This window comes from Tyto alba, unplaced genomic scaffold (genome assembly GCF_018691265.1).
Source record: "Tyto alba isolate M040663 unplaced genomic scaffold, T.alba_DEE_v4.0 Super-Scaffold_1, whole genome shotgun sequence".
Classification (NCBI taxonomy): Eukaryota; Metazoa; Chordata; class Aves; order Strigiformes; family Tytonidae; genus Tyto; species Tyto alba.
In genome coordinates this window covers 6,422,439-6,435,067 of record NW_024881261.1, presented here as the reverse complement: position 1 = coordinate 6,435,067, position 12,629 = coordinate 6,422,439, and the positions used below count along the sequence as shown (strand labels likewise).

General features: G+C 41.1%; 1 protein-coding gene across 1 annotated transcript in view; it reads left to right on the top strand.

Annotated features, from left to right (window-relative positions):
- The first annotated feature begins 4,951 nt into the window (after positions 1–4,951).
- The window catches only part of PLPP4 (phospholipid phosphatase 4), a 66,999-nt gene continuing 59,321 nt past the window's right edge, over positions 4,952–12,629 (top strand). The window contains exon 1 of the mRNA XM_042792130.1: positions 4,952–5,386. Coding sequence (XP_042648064.1) covers positions 5,331–5,386 — 56 coding nt within the window. The 5' untranslated portion in view covers positions 4,952–5,330. The remainder of the gene's footprint in view (positions 5,387–12,629) is intronic.

Sequence of the window (12,629 nt, the reverse complement as noted above, 5' to 3'; positions counted from 1 at the left end):
TTGTGTAGATCTGATCCACCTAATGTAGGACAAAACTGTCACATAATCTTTCTCTGGGTAATAAGCTAAAGCATTCCGTAGATGTGCTTTGTACCATAGAAATTAACAACAAAAAATATAGGCTAGTTCTTTCTGGAGTGAGCTCTAGTAATTAAGAAATGACCTATGCAGATTTAAGTGTTTCCCTTGAGGTACTCATACATATACATAGAGAATTTCTCAGAAATAAATTATGTACTTATATGTGTTCCAAATTTCTAATTCTCATCATTCCTTATCATTTTGGTTTAGGTTATGCAACCTAAAATAGTGAATGACAGACTGAAGAGGGCTATGGAACTACAGCATTTTGGAAAAAGTTCAGTGAAGAAAAGGAAAAAAACTTTGGCGCTTGTTCACTGATTCATTTGAACTGGTGACACCAGTTCAACTTAATGGAAGAGTTTCACATGATTAATAATGTCACCACAAAATCAATGAGACTGATTTGGGCAGATGCCTAAATCTATAGAAAGCCCTCTGGTTTTCTTCAGGCACACAAAAGGGCCTGCCTGCACAGGATGAAGTCCTCAAGTTGTGCTTGTGTCCTCAGGTTGCCCGACGCCTTCAGTCCCTCTGCCTCAGCAGGACTATGACAGCCCTCTTACTCACAGAGACAGCACTTGTAGTACATTAGTTGAGTAGCACTTATTTCAAGAGTAATTCTTATTTCAAGAGAAAAAAAAAAAAGTAAAAAAAAAAAAAGTAGTGACACAATTTCAAATAGAGGAGATCTTCCACTTTTATATGTTTTTAATCAACAGGTATGCTTTGGGCATATAAATGGATCTTCCATTTGAAATTTATTTCCATTTCTGGCATTATAATTTATGTGATTTTGTAAAAAATACACCAAAGTGCTTGTATTTATATTCAAAGATTAGACACTAATACTAAGCATTGAAAGAACAAAAAAAAAAGGAAAACATTTTTTTCCCAAAAATGTTTAATAACAGCATGAACATAATCACCACTTTAAATGATTGAAGAATGAACAAATGTAAAGTTCTAATAGTAAACATCCTTTGTTTTCTACCAATTATAATAATGAGCTATTTTGTGAAATTTAGTTTTAAGTGGAACTTCTTGAGCAAGCACAATGACAGGGATTTTTCAGGATAATTTTGCTCTGTTTAGTTTTGGAGACATATGACATTTTAACATCCTGATCAGTGGAAAGATTTCTATCAACTTCAGTGAGGCCTAATTATGACTTTCAACCAATATTTTTGCAGGGATATGAAAAACAAAGGTTGTTTAAAAGTATGAACCTAAATTTTGAAATAATTGAACAATAGTCTTGAAAATTAATCTTGCTATTGCTTCCCCTCTTGAAACCTATGATTTCTCCAACTGATGGTGCAGTCCTTAGGATTGAAATGTTTTTCAACTTTTGAAACACTACTGTTGGATCTTCACAGATTATTTTTTCTTTACCTGTGCAGCATGGGAATGCTTGATTTATCAATTTTTACAGGCAATACTTATCTCTGATACAAACTCATAAAAAATACATAGATGGAGATAGTAGAGTTGTCTACAAACATTTTGGGCTGGACCTGTGATTTTTTCTTTGACTAAGCAGTGCATGTAGTCACTTAGGACTACAAAAGAGACTAGAAAGAGGTTTTCATGTAATCTTTTTAAGAATCCTTTATATGGAAGAAAAGTCACCTTCAGCCCATGAAACTCCATGGACTTAAGAGCTTCCACAACTACAAGACCTAAGAATGGGCCAGACAACATTATTTCTAGTGAGGCTTGTTTTTTGTCCTTAAGATCCCAGAAGAGTTACAAGCTCTTAGGAAGGAAAAAAAACCCTGCTTCTGCAGTTTCTGTTGTTACCATCACTTAGGTTTTTGTCATGTCCCTTCTTCTGAAAGTTTATTATTTTCCACAGCTTTTTGGTAGGATAAAGTTTATCTGCTTTGATAGAAAAATCAGTCTTTTTTAAACTCAGTTTATCATGAGCTGCAAGATTTTGCCCCAAGGCAGGTAAGAAGCACACACACATCCTGCTGCATTGTTAAAGAGCTGTAACCTCCAGAAAAGCCATATCAGCTCTGCAGCTGGTTCTGCGTGTGAACATCTCTTTGTGGACTGGAAGTAGGCTGCAGGTGGCTGAGCCTTCCCTCTAGGTATACAGTTGAGGGAAGGATTCAAGTAGATTTCTCCTTTCTGCTCCCCAGCTGGAGCTGATACAAGTAGAGACTAGTCCTTGTGAGAGAAAAGTACTGAGAACCCTAGCTGGCCACCTGAAAGGCTTGATATCTACCTCCATCGGGGTGCCATCAGCTCTCTCTCTCTCACAGTCACACCTAACAAAACAAACAGCATTGAGAGCACCTGCTGTGCCCATCATAGGGATGGGATGAATAGGAAATTGGGTTGTTCCCAGGGTCATTGTGGTTTGCTCAGTCTGCTGCAGCACAGTGACTCTGCACTGCTCCTACTGCCGGGTTGTAGATTAATACTACAATGTAGCCTGAAATCTGTTCCGAGCCAATTACCCCTATAGCTCATATTTGATTTAAAAGTCAAAGCAAGTTTTGTTCAGCAGCCAGCTGCAAGCTGGGTCTACTTTTGAAAAAATCAATCTGAAGTATCTATGTTTCATAAATCACCATCACCTGATACATATTGGAGAATCAGAGCACTGCAAGCAGATAGCTGCAGCGGGACAAATTTTATTTAATTTATAACTAGTATTGTTTAATTAGCTCTGCTGATAACAGTTGAATGATTCCAAACACTAGTACAAATCTGTAAGGAAAATCCTCTCTCCCGTAGCAGGATAGTGGTGAAGGTACCGTAGCAAAGTCAAAGGGGCAGAAGGATCCACAGGCTAAGGCAACACAGTTGAAGAAATGTAAATAATTCCAGAACAAAAATGAAAAGAGGAAAAGATGTGTGACTGGTAACTGTTTCACCTTTAGACACTATATACATGGTGTCTAGGTGCTCAAAGAGAGCAAACACCACTTGCCCTTTTCTGTCACCTACCTCCTCCACAGTTTGTGTGGAACTGGTAACTGCGGTACAGACTGCCAGCATTATCCGATAGCCCCTGCAGCTCCTTGCTTTGTGACTGGCTTGATTCACACAAATTATGAGGCTATTTCTGTGAGGAAGTAGTATTCATGAAAGCAAAAATTTTTCTTGTGCACACCTACCAACAATGTACATACGCATCCAGTCATTGGGGGCACAAAGTAGAGGAAATACAAAGATTTGACAATAGAAGATAAACCACCTGAGTATCAAAGGAAGGGGATGTCCTTTACCACCACCACCAGCTTAATATGGAGATTTCACAATTTAGCTTTGTTTCCTGAAACAGAATCACATTTTTTAAAATCCAGAATATAAATAGTTGACCAAGATCTGTCTTGAAAATTAGTGAAGTAAAGCATAAAATGGAGAAAGATGTCATTTAAGTAGCACTAACATTTTAAGTGCTCTCTCCAATGCCAGTCACACACCTGTATTTTCTGGGCTTCAGTCACCCTCCTTGCAACACATCTAGCGCTGGTGCAGTTATCTGTAGATGTTCTTCCACAAACATGGTCAATAAAAGTTTTACTAAATGGTAGTTTATTCAGAATCCAGAGATTTTATTTGATGCATAGTGGATATATTAGGCAGATAGGTTTAATAAGGCCTCTCTGGCATTAATTCTCTAGCAATAATCATGTAGTAAAGTGAATTGGATCCCTACTGCAATACTGATGGTTGTTTTGTAACTGTGTGCAGTATTAATAGCTATGAATGCTCTCCTGAAGGACATGCCTTCAAAGTCCACAAGAAAACAGATAATTAAATACATTTAAATGTGAATTAGTTTGCTGCATTTCATGGCTTAAGGCTGAACTTCTCTTAGAATAAGGATATTGAGGATTCAATCCCTCCATGCAGAGAGGAAGTTAAACGAACTCAGTGCAAAACTAGGCTAAGGCAATACAAGGATTAGGGTGGCTCAGAGCTTGCCATCGGCAGGAATGGAAGAATCACAGGAGTAAACCAAGGCCATGGTTGTTTTGCTGCCTTTCTCCCATCCCAGCAATTTGCAGTCCTGCATAACTACCTCCTCTGCCTGTTTGTTGAGCTGCAGTCAGCTCTGGGAATGAAGGGACACTGAACAAAACACACATTTGGGCTATAATATCACATACTGGGCAGCATCTGACCCAGCGAAGCAAGAGCGACATGCTGGGTTATTTGCATTAACAATAAGAAGCAGGGTTTCAAATGGCATGAGTGTCCAAGGGGGTGGAAAGCCTGTTATATACATGCCGCAGAAAGTATTCAAACGTTGTTAATCCTTTATGCAAAGATTAAGTAAATGTGCCAAACTCAGTGTCAGCATGGGTGGTCTGGTATGTAATTGGCCGTTGCACAAACGACCAGCAGTTTAAGTCTTTATGAACAGTTTCTATTATCTCTGTTTAGTGGTGCTTCCCCCCCCCCCTCGCCCCCCCCCAATATTTTATTTTCAGGAGCACAGCACTTCATTACGAATCAGAGATGAGCCCAGAAGCGCCAGCCCCGCTCCCCATGGGAGCTGTACCCTCGCCGGGAGGTCTGAAATCCGGCACGGTGCTGGCTGTGCCGTGGGACGCACCGCCAGCTCTTTGCACTGATGGGCAACGGGTTCGTTTCTTTCCAGCTGAGGATGGGAGGGTGTTGCATTCAATGAGACGGAGAAAGAGCTCTCAACGTCCCTTCGCGCCCATAGGGCACCAGAGGGCTCCAGGGCCCCCTCCTCGGCGTTAGGCGGGGGTGGAAGCCCGGGGCAACCGAGAAGGGCTGGCGGGGCGAGGGGCGCAGAGTTGCCCCGAGGGGCCGAGCGGGACGGCTCGGAGGCGGGGAGGGAGGGAGGGGAAAGGGAAGGAAGGGAGGAAGAGAGGGAGGGGAAAGGAGGGGAGGGGAGTCCCCAGGATACCCCGGCCCCCGCGTGGGGAGACACCGCGGTAGTCACCGGGATCCTCCCCCCCCCCCGCCCCCCCGGCGCCGGGCTCCGCCGCGGCCGCGCCAGCCCGCTCCCCGCGCAGCCGGGGTCGCGGCGGCTCCGTGAAGGCGCGGGCAGCGGCGGAGGCTGAGGGGCGGGGATGGAGGGGCCCGGGCTGCACCTCCCGGGGCTCTACGAAGCGGCCGCCCTCCCCCGGCACGGCGGGGCGGGCTGCCGGCGGGCGGCGTGAGGCGGACGAGTTGCCCCCCCCCCCGCGCCCCCGGCCCCGTGTGGGGAATGAGAGGCGGTGCCGCGGGGCTGCCGGAGCCCGTCGGGACCCACCATGCGGGAGCTGGCGATCGAGATCGGCATACGGGTCCTGCTCTTCGGGGTCTTCGTGTGAGTACCCCCCCCCCCCCCCACCGGGCAGCGGGAGAGGGGTGAGGGGGGGCGGGGGGGACGGCACCACCGGGTACCTCCGAGACTGCTTCAACTTTCCTTCGGCGCCCGAGTCCTTCCTCACACCCGGGCGCGGTGGCGGATCGCCGGGCCAGGGGAGTGGGGACACAGAACCCCCCACCTCCGCGGCGGGGGAACCCCCCCAGGCTGCCGCCGGCCCTCTCGGGAGCCCCGAGTTGAGGGGGAGCTGCCGCTGGTCCCCCGTCCGGGGTGCAAGGGGTGTGTGTGTGCGTGTGTGTGTGTGTGTAATTTTTCCCTGGGGTAAGCCGTTGCAGGGGCGGCGGGGAGCCACCTCTGCCCTGGGGTTTTGCCGAAGACCACGTTTTTGTGGGAGAAACTACAGTTTGTGAGGGAAGCGTGCAAAAAGCAATCAAGCGGGGAAAAAAAAAAAAAAAAAAAAAAAAAAGGTGTCATCCGCCAAGACTGTAAATGCACCTCAACATCTGGCTTGCCCCAGCGGGAACATGCAGAGAGTGAGCCCCGGGGCAGGCACCCTTAGCCGGAGAGCCACAGCGCTGGTGCTGGGAGCCACCACGCTTGATGGAAGGTGGTGTGGCTGTGGCTGGGTTGGAGATGCGTATCTCCATGCTGATATGTGGGAAGGAAAGTGATGAAAACCTGATTGCTGAAAGATGTGCGGCTATCGCTGCAGGAGCACTCTTTCTGCCTGCTTTAGGAGAAAACAGTTATGTATTATTTTGCTCTGTGTACTTTAGGCAGGCTTGCCCCTTTCTTTTCAGGGCTGTACGTGTTTCTTCTGGCAGTTTGTGTTCGTGCATTTGAACAATGAAAAGTTCCACTCTTCATATGAGTTTGCATTTCAGTTGCTTAACGTTTAAAGATGAGTATCCTCAGTCTTTGTGATCTGTCAGAAGTATCACAGAAACCAGGTCAGATTCTGCTACTGTTTACTTGTTTATCTGCTTAATAATGGATGCTGTAGGTCACAGGTGCAGGCAGTAATAGTATAGAGCATCTATTAAGCCGTGATACTGACTTACAGCTGGTGATACTGGAATGCTTTGATGCCATTCCTTTCTGAACCTTTCATGGTTAATGAACAACTTGCCCAATTTACTGGTATTTGAGTATTTCCGCAGTGCTCATTAATTTTGAATATTGATGCGGTTCTTTTGATTTGCAACATGTTTGGTAAGTGTAATCCTCTTCATTTTTGGATCAACTTTGATACCTTCAAAAACCTGTAAGGTACCTTTGATACCTTTCAGTTCAGTTGCATCTTACTTTGAAAGTATACCTGTTCCTCTCAACAGAACTCTTTTTTTTTTTTTTTTTTTTTTTTTTTTTCTGGAAGATATGGAATTACAGGATGAGAAAAGACCACAGGATCTGATGCTACATCAGAACCTTTCTCTTCATTATGACTGCATGTGTAATTCATCACTTACACTATTTGCTAAGAGATCTCTTCATATAGATTATTACCATGATATGTAAATCACGACCCATTATAAGTAGAAATTTCTTGGTTATACTTGTCTCTGTCTCCATTTCCTCTCTAAAAGATTCTGTAATTTTCACCATTCTTTATGCTGTGGTTCTAAGATCATCTGAGGGGTGGCTAAAGGAAAAGCTTTTGGGAGGGTCTCTGTAATGGCAAATGCCTGTGCAAGCACTTTTCACATTTTCATGTAGTTCTTGGAATTCTGGGGCATAATTCTGACATTGTAGTAGGTCATTTAGAACATTCATTGACACCATAGTATTCTAAATGTAGGTTGGTGGGTAGTTTCATGATGAACTGCACTTTATTTGCTTGTAATGGTTGAAGGAATGTAATCTCTAGGTAGACCAATAGAATACCTTTTATATTCAGATAATCTTAACAGCAAAGTAATCTTTTGCTACTGAAATAGTACTCAGTATTTTTCTCAGTTTTTCTAAAGAGGCAGTTACTTGTATTTTGAAACTTTTATGTTATTGAGGCTTAAACAGTTTTTTCCTGTGGTTTTCTAGACAGCTAGGGCAAGGATTTTTATGGGGTGTTGAACTTATTAAAATATCTTTTCAAGAATGAACAATTAGTGGTGAATTTGGTGGCAGCAGCACTGTAAGCTCTAGCGCAGAACCTATTTCTAGGAATGAAAAGGCTGGACAGTTTCCCCCCCCCTCCCCGTGGAAAGGAATGCTCAGTGAGTTGAGGTCTGAGGTCATCTCTGTGAATGCCAGCTGTGACATAGATATTTGTCCACCAGGAGCTGGACTGACGAGAACCAGTTCATTGTGAAAAGGTGTTTGATGACTTTAGGTCACTACCAACCTTTGTAGTGTTAGAAGTCTGACCTTGAAGATAATGGTTCCATAGCTATTTGCCAGTCGTGAGCCATCTGTGCCTCTCAGATGTCTTTTTAGCTTCAACCTACTGATTAATATAGAGTAATATACTGGCATGTTTTGTACCATAAAATGCAAAAGAAAAAGGTTTATATTCCATGTTGTGGTTTTGCTTGCTGATAAATGTCATTTCATAAAAACAGAGGTGTGAAAACTTGTGTTGATGATTGCTGAAATTGAATGTATTGCCAATTTGAATGTATTTTACAACAACAACAGTCGTATTTTCTATACTCAAGGCTGGCTACCTTTTCCCCCCCTCAGTTTTCATTATTATCAACTTTAGTCATTCCACCAAAGACAAAAATCTATACTTGTTACTTAAGATATCTTGTATCATGCGAATGTACACCATTACAAGTAATATACATCTTTGAGGGTTGTGTACTGGTTTGGATGAATTCAGCAGACATTCAGAGAGGATACTGATAACAACTGACTCGGTTCTAGATCGTGTTCTTAGCAATTGTGAAGTGTTCACTTAGCAATTTAAGACTGATTTAGAGATTGAAATTCAACAACTCAAGCTTCTGTGCATCTACAAAGATCTGTGATGAAGGGCATTTTAGCCCTCCGGATTTACTAGTATTGAAGGGAGGATTAGTTAGGAGAAATTTACTAGATGAACTACAGATGCCTGAAATTCAGAAGCAGGAGTTAAAAAACCAAACCAGCTAAAACCCAAACACAACTGGTTGTAGTCAGAAACATAATGCACACTTTACTGGGAAGGTAAATAGATGTTCTTTGAGTATCTTCAGCAAGATAGCTCTCAAGCCACAAATTACAGACTGCAAGGAGGATAGTGAAGTGTTTTGCCCTACAGTTTTCCCTAGTTCTTAACATTAAAAAATTCATTTTTAGTTTTCAAAATACTTAGCCTTACACCTTTTGACTGGGCTGAACTGATCCTAATGAGATGGCTTAGCTACTTACTAGGCAAAGAAAATTCTCATGCCAGCATTGTTATTACATTATGCAGTTTCAAACATTTTTCAATCAAACCTCAACTTTAATAAATACCTACCTCATATTTTTGTTTGTTTAGTTTTTTGTTTATTAAGAAAAATCTGTGGGTACAGAACTGGATTTTTTTAAGTGAAATTTTTCATGTAATATCTCAGAAGTGGAAATGGTCTATTGTTTAATATAACAACTGTGAGCATGCACTTTGTGTATAGAAAAAAGTCAAACACTAATTTGAAGAATGATTGACTTAGGTTCTTGCATCTCAGTTTTCTTCATTTTATACTTATTCCTATGACTTGGAGCGTCTTAAGTTTCCTGATGCTAACACATGTTAAACATGGTCAGTCTTTTACCTGCTCGATGTGGATAGTGGCAATTGTCACTTAATTAGTGCTTGTTGAAAGCAAATTGTTTTGACTGACTTGGTTTTATTCAGTTAAGGCAATTGTAAAAAGGTTTGTGAGCAAACCTGATATTTTTACACAGGAGCGATGCCCTTAAAACAATGTTCTTCATCTGTCCTAAAAAGAATTCATAGAGTGGTAGCTCAGAGTGAGTCTGTAAGTGACAGTAAAGATGTCTTAGTTTCTTGGCAAGACACTGAAACCAGAACAACATGTATCTCCTACAAGAAAAACTTTTTAATCTGTTTCAGAAGTTTTGGAAGATCACATCATTGTCTTGTTAGGAAGACAGAAGAATTTGTGTGTTGTAGTATATTTAGCCCAATGACTTGTCAACAGCATATTGCTGATGTTTCTAGAGCTGTCTAATTGATTAAAAAGACGATCTTTCAGAGAGTGCTTCATCAGACCTCTAGCTCTTCAGTGAGTGTGATGTGATTAAAATATAAATGTCATTCAGAGTAATTGGATAGCTTCCCTACAGCATGCTCTCATTAGCGGCCTCCCTTGGGAATAAATGTTTTTCTGCAGGCTAACATACGTATATATTACACATATGTGAGTGTGCACTATTGACTAATGTGTGTGCCATGTTCATACTCTGGTTTAAGAAAATAAAAGCTGATTCTGTGCATGCTGGGTTTCTTGCAAGTTTACAATATTTTAATCAAGTTATGAATATGCATAACATAATTTAGCATGGAAAGCTCTTTCAAGGAACTTTCTTTGTCATGGGTGGTGATCTTCCAGATATTCTACATATGTTGCCTTCATAAATGATACTATGTATTGTCTTGTTAACACAGACAGAAAATCAGTTAGCTGAGGAAATTCCACAATGCTGCAGTTCCGCTTTACTCTTCTCTGTTTGCACTTGACTTTTCTCTGCCCTGCCTACTGGGTTTTTGGAGGGTAGACTGAGCAGAGAATCACAAGCAGACAGAGATCCGTAGGTAATATAAGCAAAATGGTATCGAGAAGGAATCACCAGTCTGAGACATTAAGATATATTTCCTTGTGCTGACAGAAATGCTGCCAAATTGCACAAATCAGTTGGACCAAGATTTCAAATCACCTTTTAAGCCTAGGCTCTCTAGCTGAATTTTTCAAAGGAAAGTAGATATTTGGCCACATGAGCTGCTTAGTCTTTTTGTGTCCTACATTCTCAATTTGACTATAATTCTGACTGTGTTTGGTACCTGATTTTTTGGCTTCTGATCTTAAAAGCCTTGGACTTAATTTCTCTGTACCCTAATTTCTCATCAAGAAAGGAGAGTAATACTTCTTTTTCTCAACCATTGTTCACTTAATTGATAAATTCTTCGTCACGAGGTATGGGGACAGTAGCCAAACCCGCTGAACATTGAATATGCTTAGAACTTTTTCTGTGTTAGTTTCACAAATAGTAATGGTAATAGGAAATGAGAACGTTAACATGTTTGATTACTAACCTGTTTACTGGATTGTAACCCATAATTTAGATGATCCTAAAATGAGGGAAGGATTTAGTTTTGTGGCCCAGGTTGAAGTCTAGTTCACCAAGCAGGGTTAATGAACAGTTAAGAGAAAGACCTGCTATAAAAAAGACCTTAGCCTCTGTGGTGCTTAGGATCTGAGAACGTATATCAAAGGTTGCATATTGAGCTCTGTGGCAAGCAACAGACTTGTTCCAGTGCTCAGTGGAGTCTATTATACCTTTGAAGTGATGGAAGAATTAGAATGCCATGGAGCTTCTGTAGCTTGCTGAATGCAGCTGATATATCACGAAGTAACCTGAATTTTAACTTTACTCAGCTGTGCGTCCTTGAGAGGTTACTGTAAAAACACAAGGCCATAAATACCTATTATACCTAGTGTAATATGAAACGCACAACAAAATGACTGTGTGCCTGTCCTAATTTCTATGAAGTATCACTGAGCTAATGGAGACACTTGTACTTGGCGTTCTGCTGAGATGAAGCTTCCGTTTTCATTGTTTTCTTATTTTATTTATTGAAACTAGGGTAGGATTTTACTGACTTTGATAACAGCTACTCAGGAGAAAGTGTACCTGTCTTCTTGTGCAGACTTTGGCCTGTGCAAGAGCTACTGTTTTATGGACTAATGTATCAGTAATTTTAGATCATGGAACTAAATTTATTTGTCTTCCCTGATTCTTGGAGGGGAAAAAGGAGATTTAATGGCAGGAATTCTAATTGTCCTGTTAATAGGATGGGGTTTACTGTTGATGTCCATGCCTAAACTCACCACTGAATACATGCTAAAAAAGGATGTTATTGTAAATACCAAAGCATCTGCTCCAGAATTTTGAGGAGTAAATGGTGACTTTGTGTCTCTCCTTCTTGAATCCTATTTACTCACTGACTTTGGCACTTTGCATTTATTTACTCCCAGCCCTGATTGAGCATGTTTTTTATTGAGTGTGCTACTAAGATTGATGGGGTTTCTGTGAGGGAAATTTTTCTTTTAAAAAATTGATTTTTATACTTTGAACTAAGCACAATCAAGCTGTGGCACAACTGTGTTTCTTATGGCAAAGATTTTATTAAAAAGTACAGTGTTATTGCTGAGAATGCACTCATGCCAGGCACAGTAAGCCAAGATCTTTATAGTGTCCCAATCTGCTGGCAACTTTGAAAAGTGAGTACTTGGAAACAGTTAGCAGAATCATCGATGCTAACAGTGGATTAAGGATCACATTAGTGTGTCTTGTAACTTTTTTTTTTTTTTTCTGCAGTAAGCACTCTACCGATACTGAATAGGTTATGTTTAAGTGATGCATCTATATTGGCAAGAATTAGTGGTCAAAGAGAGAAAGCTAAAGATAATACATATGTCCCTAGTTAAAGTATTGGTTGTGATCCACTAATGAACATCAGGGACTTAAACTTGAATGATTAAGGAAAGCTTCATTGGTTCCTGAATCAGAATAACTGCTTTACAGATGATCCAATTAGATTTCCTTCATAGAAAAGACGAAGTTGTCATCAGATGTGGCACCTGAACTAAGCTTTTCATGACTACATGAGTTTAAAGGTACTTTCCATTCATGTTTTTCCCTTGTCTTGTAGAAGGTAAATTTGTGATCGTTGTACTACAAGTCATTTCTATGCAAGAAACTCTGTGACTGATCTAAATGATTCTGCAGAAAATTAAATTAGGAATGTTTCTTTGTTATAAATCAGATTGCTATAGGCACTGTGTATTGTATCTATTTATCTGCATTACAAAACACTTCTAGCTTTTACTATCCAAATGGCTAAATAGTTTCTTTTGTAAATTACCACTGAATTTTAATTATAATTGCATACAGATGAAATGCAGTAAGTGGGGATTGTTTTACTGTAGGCTAGAGTAACAGGGTTTACAACTGGTGTTTTTGTAGTAGGTGGCTAATTAAGATTATTCAGGTGAATTTCAGAGAATTGGGGAGGAGTGAGAAAGATGGCAAGAGT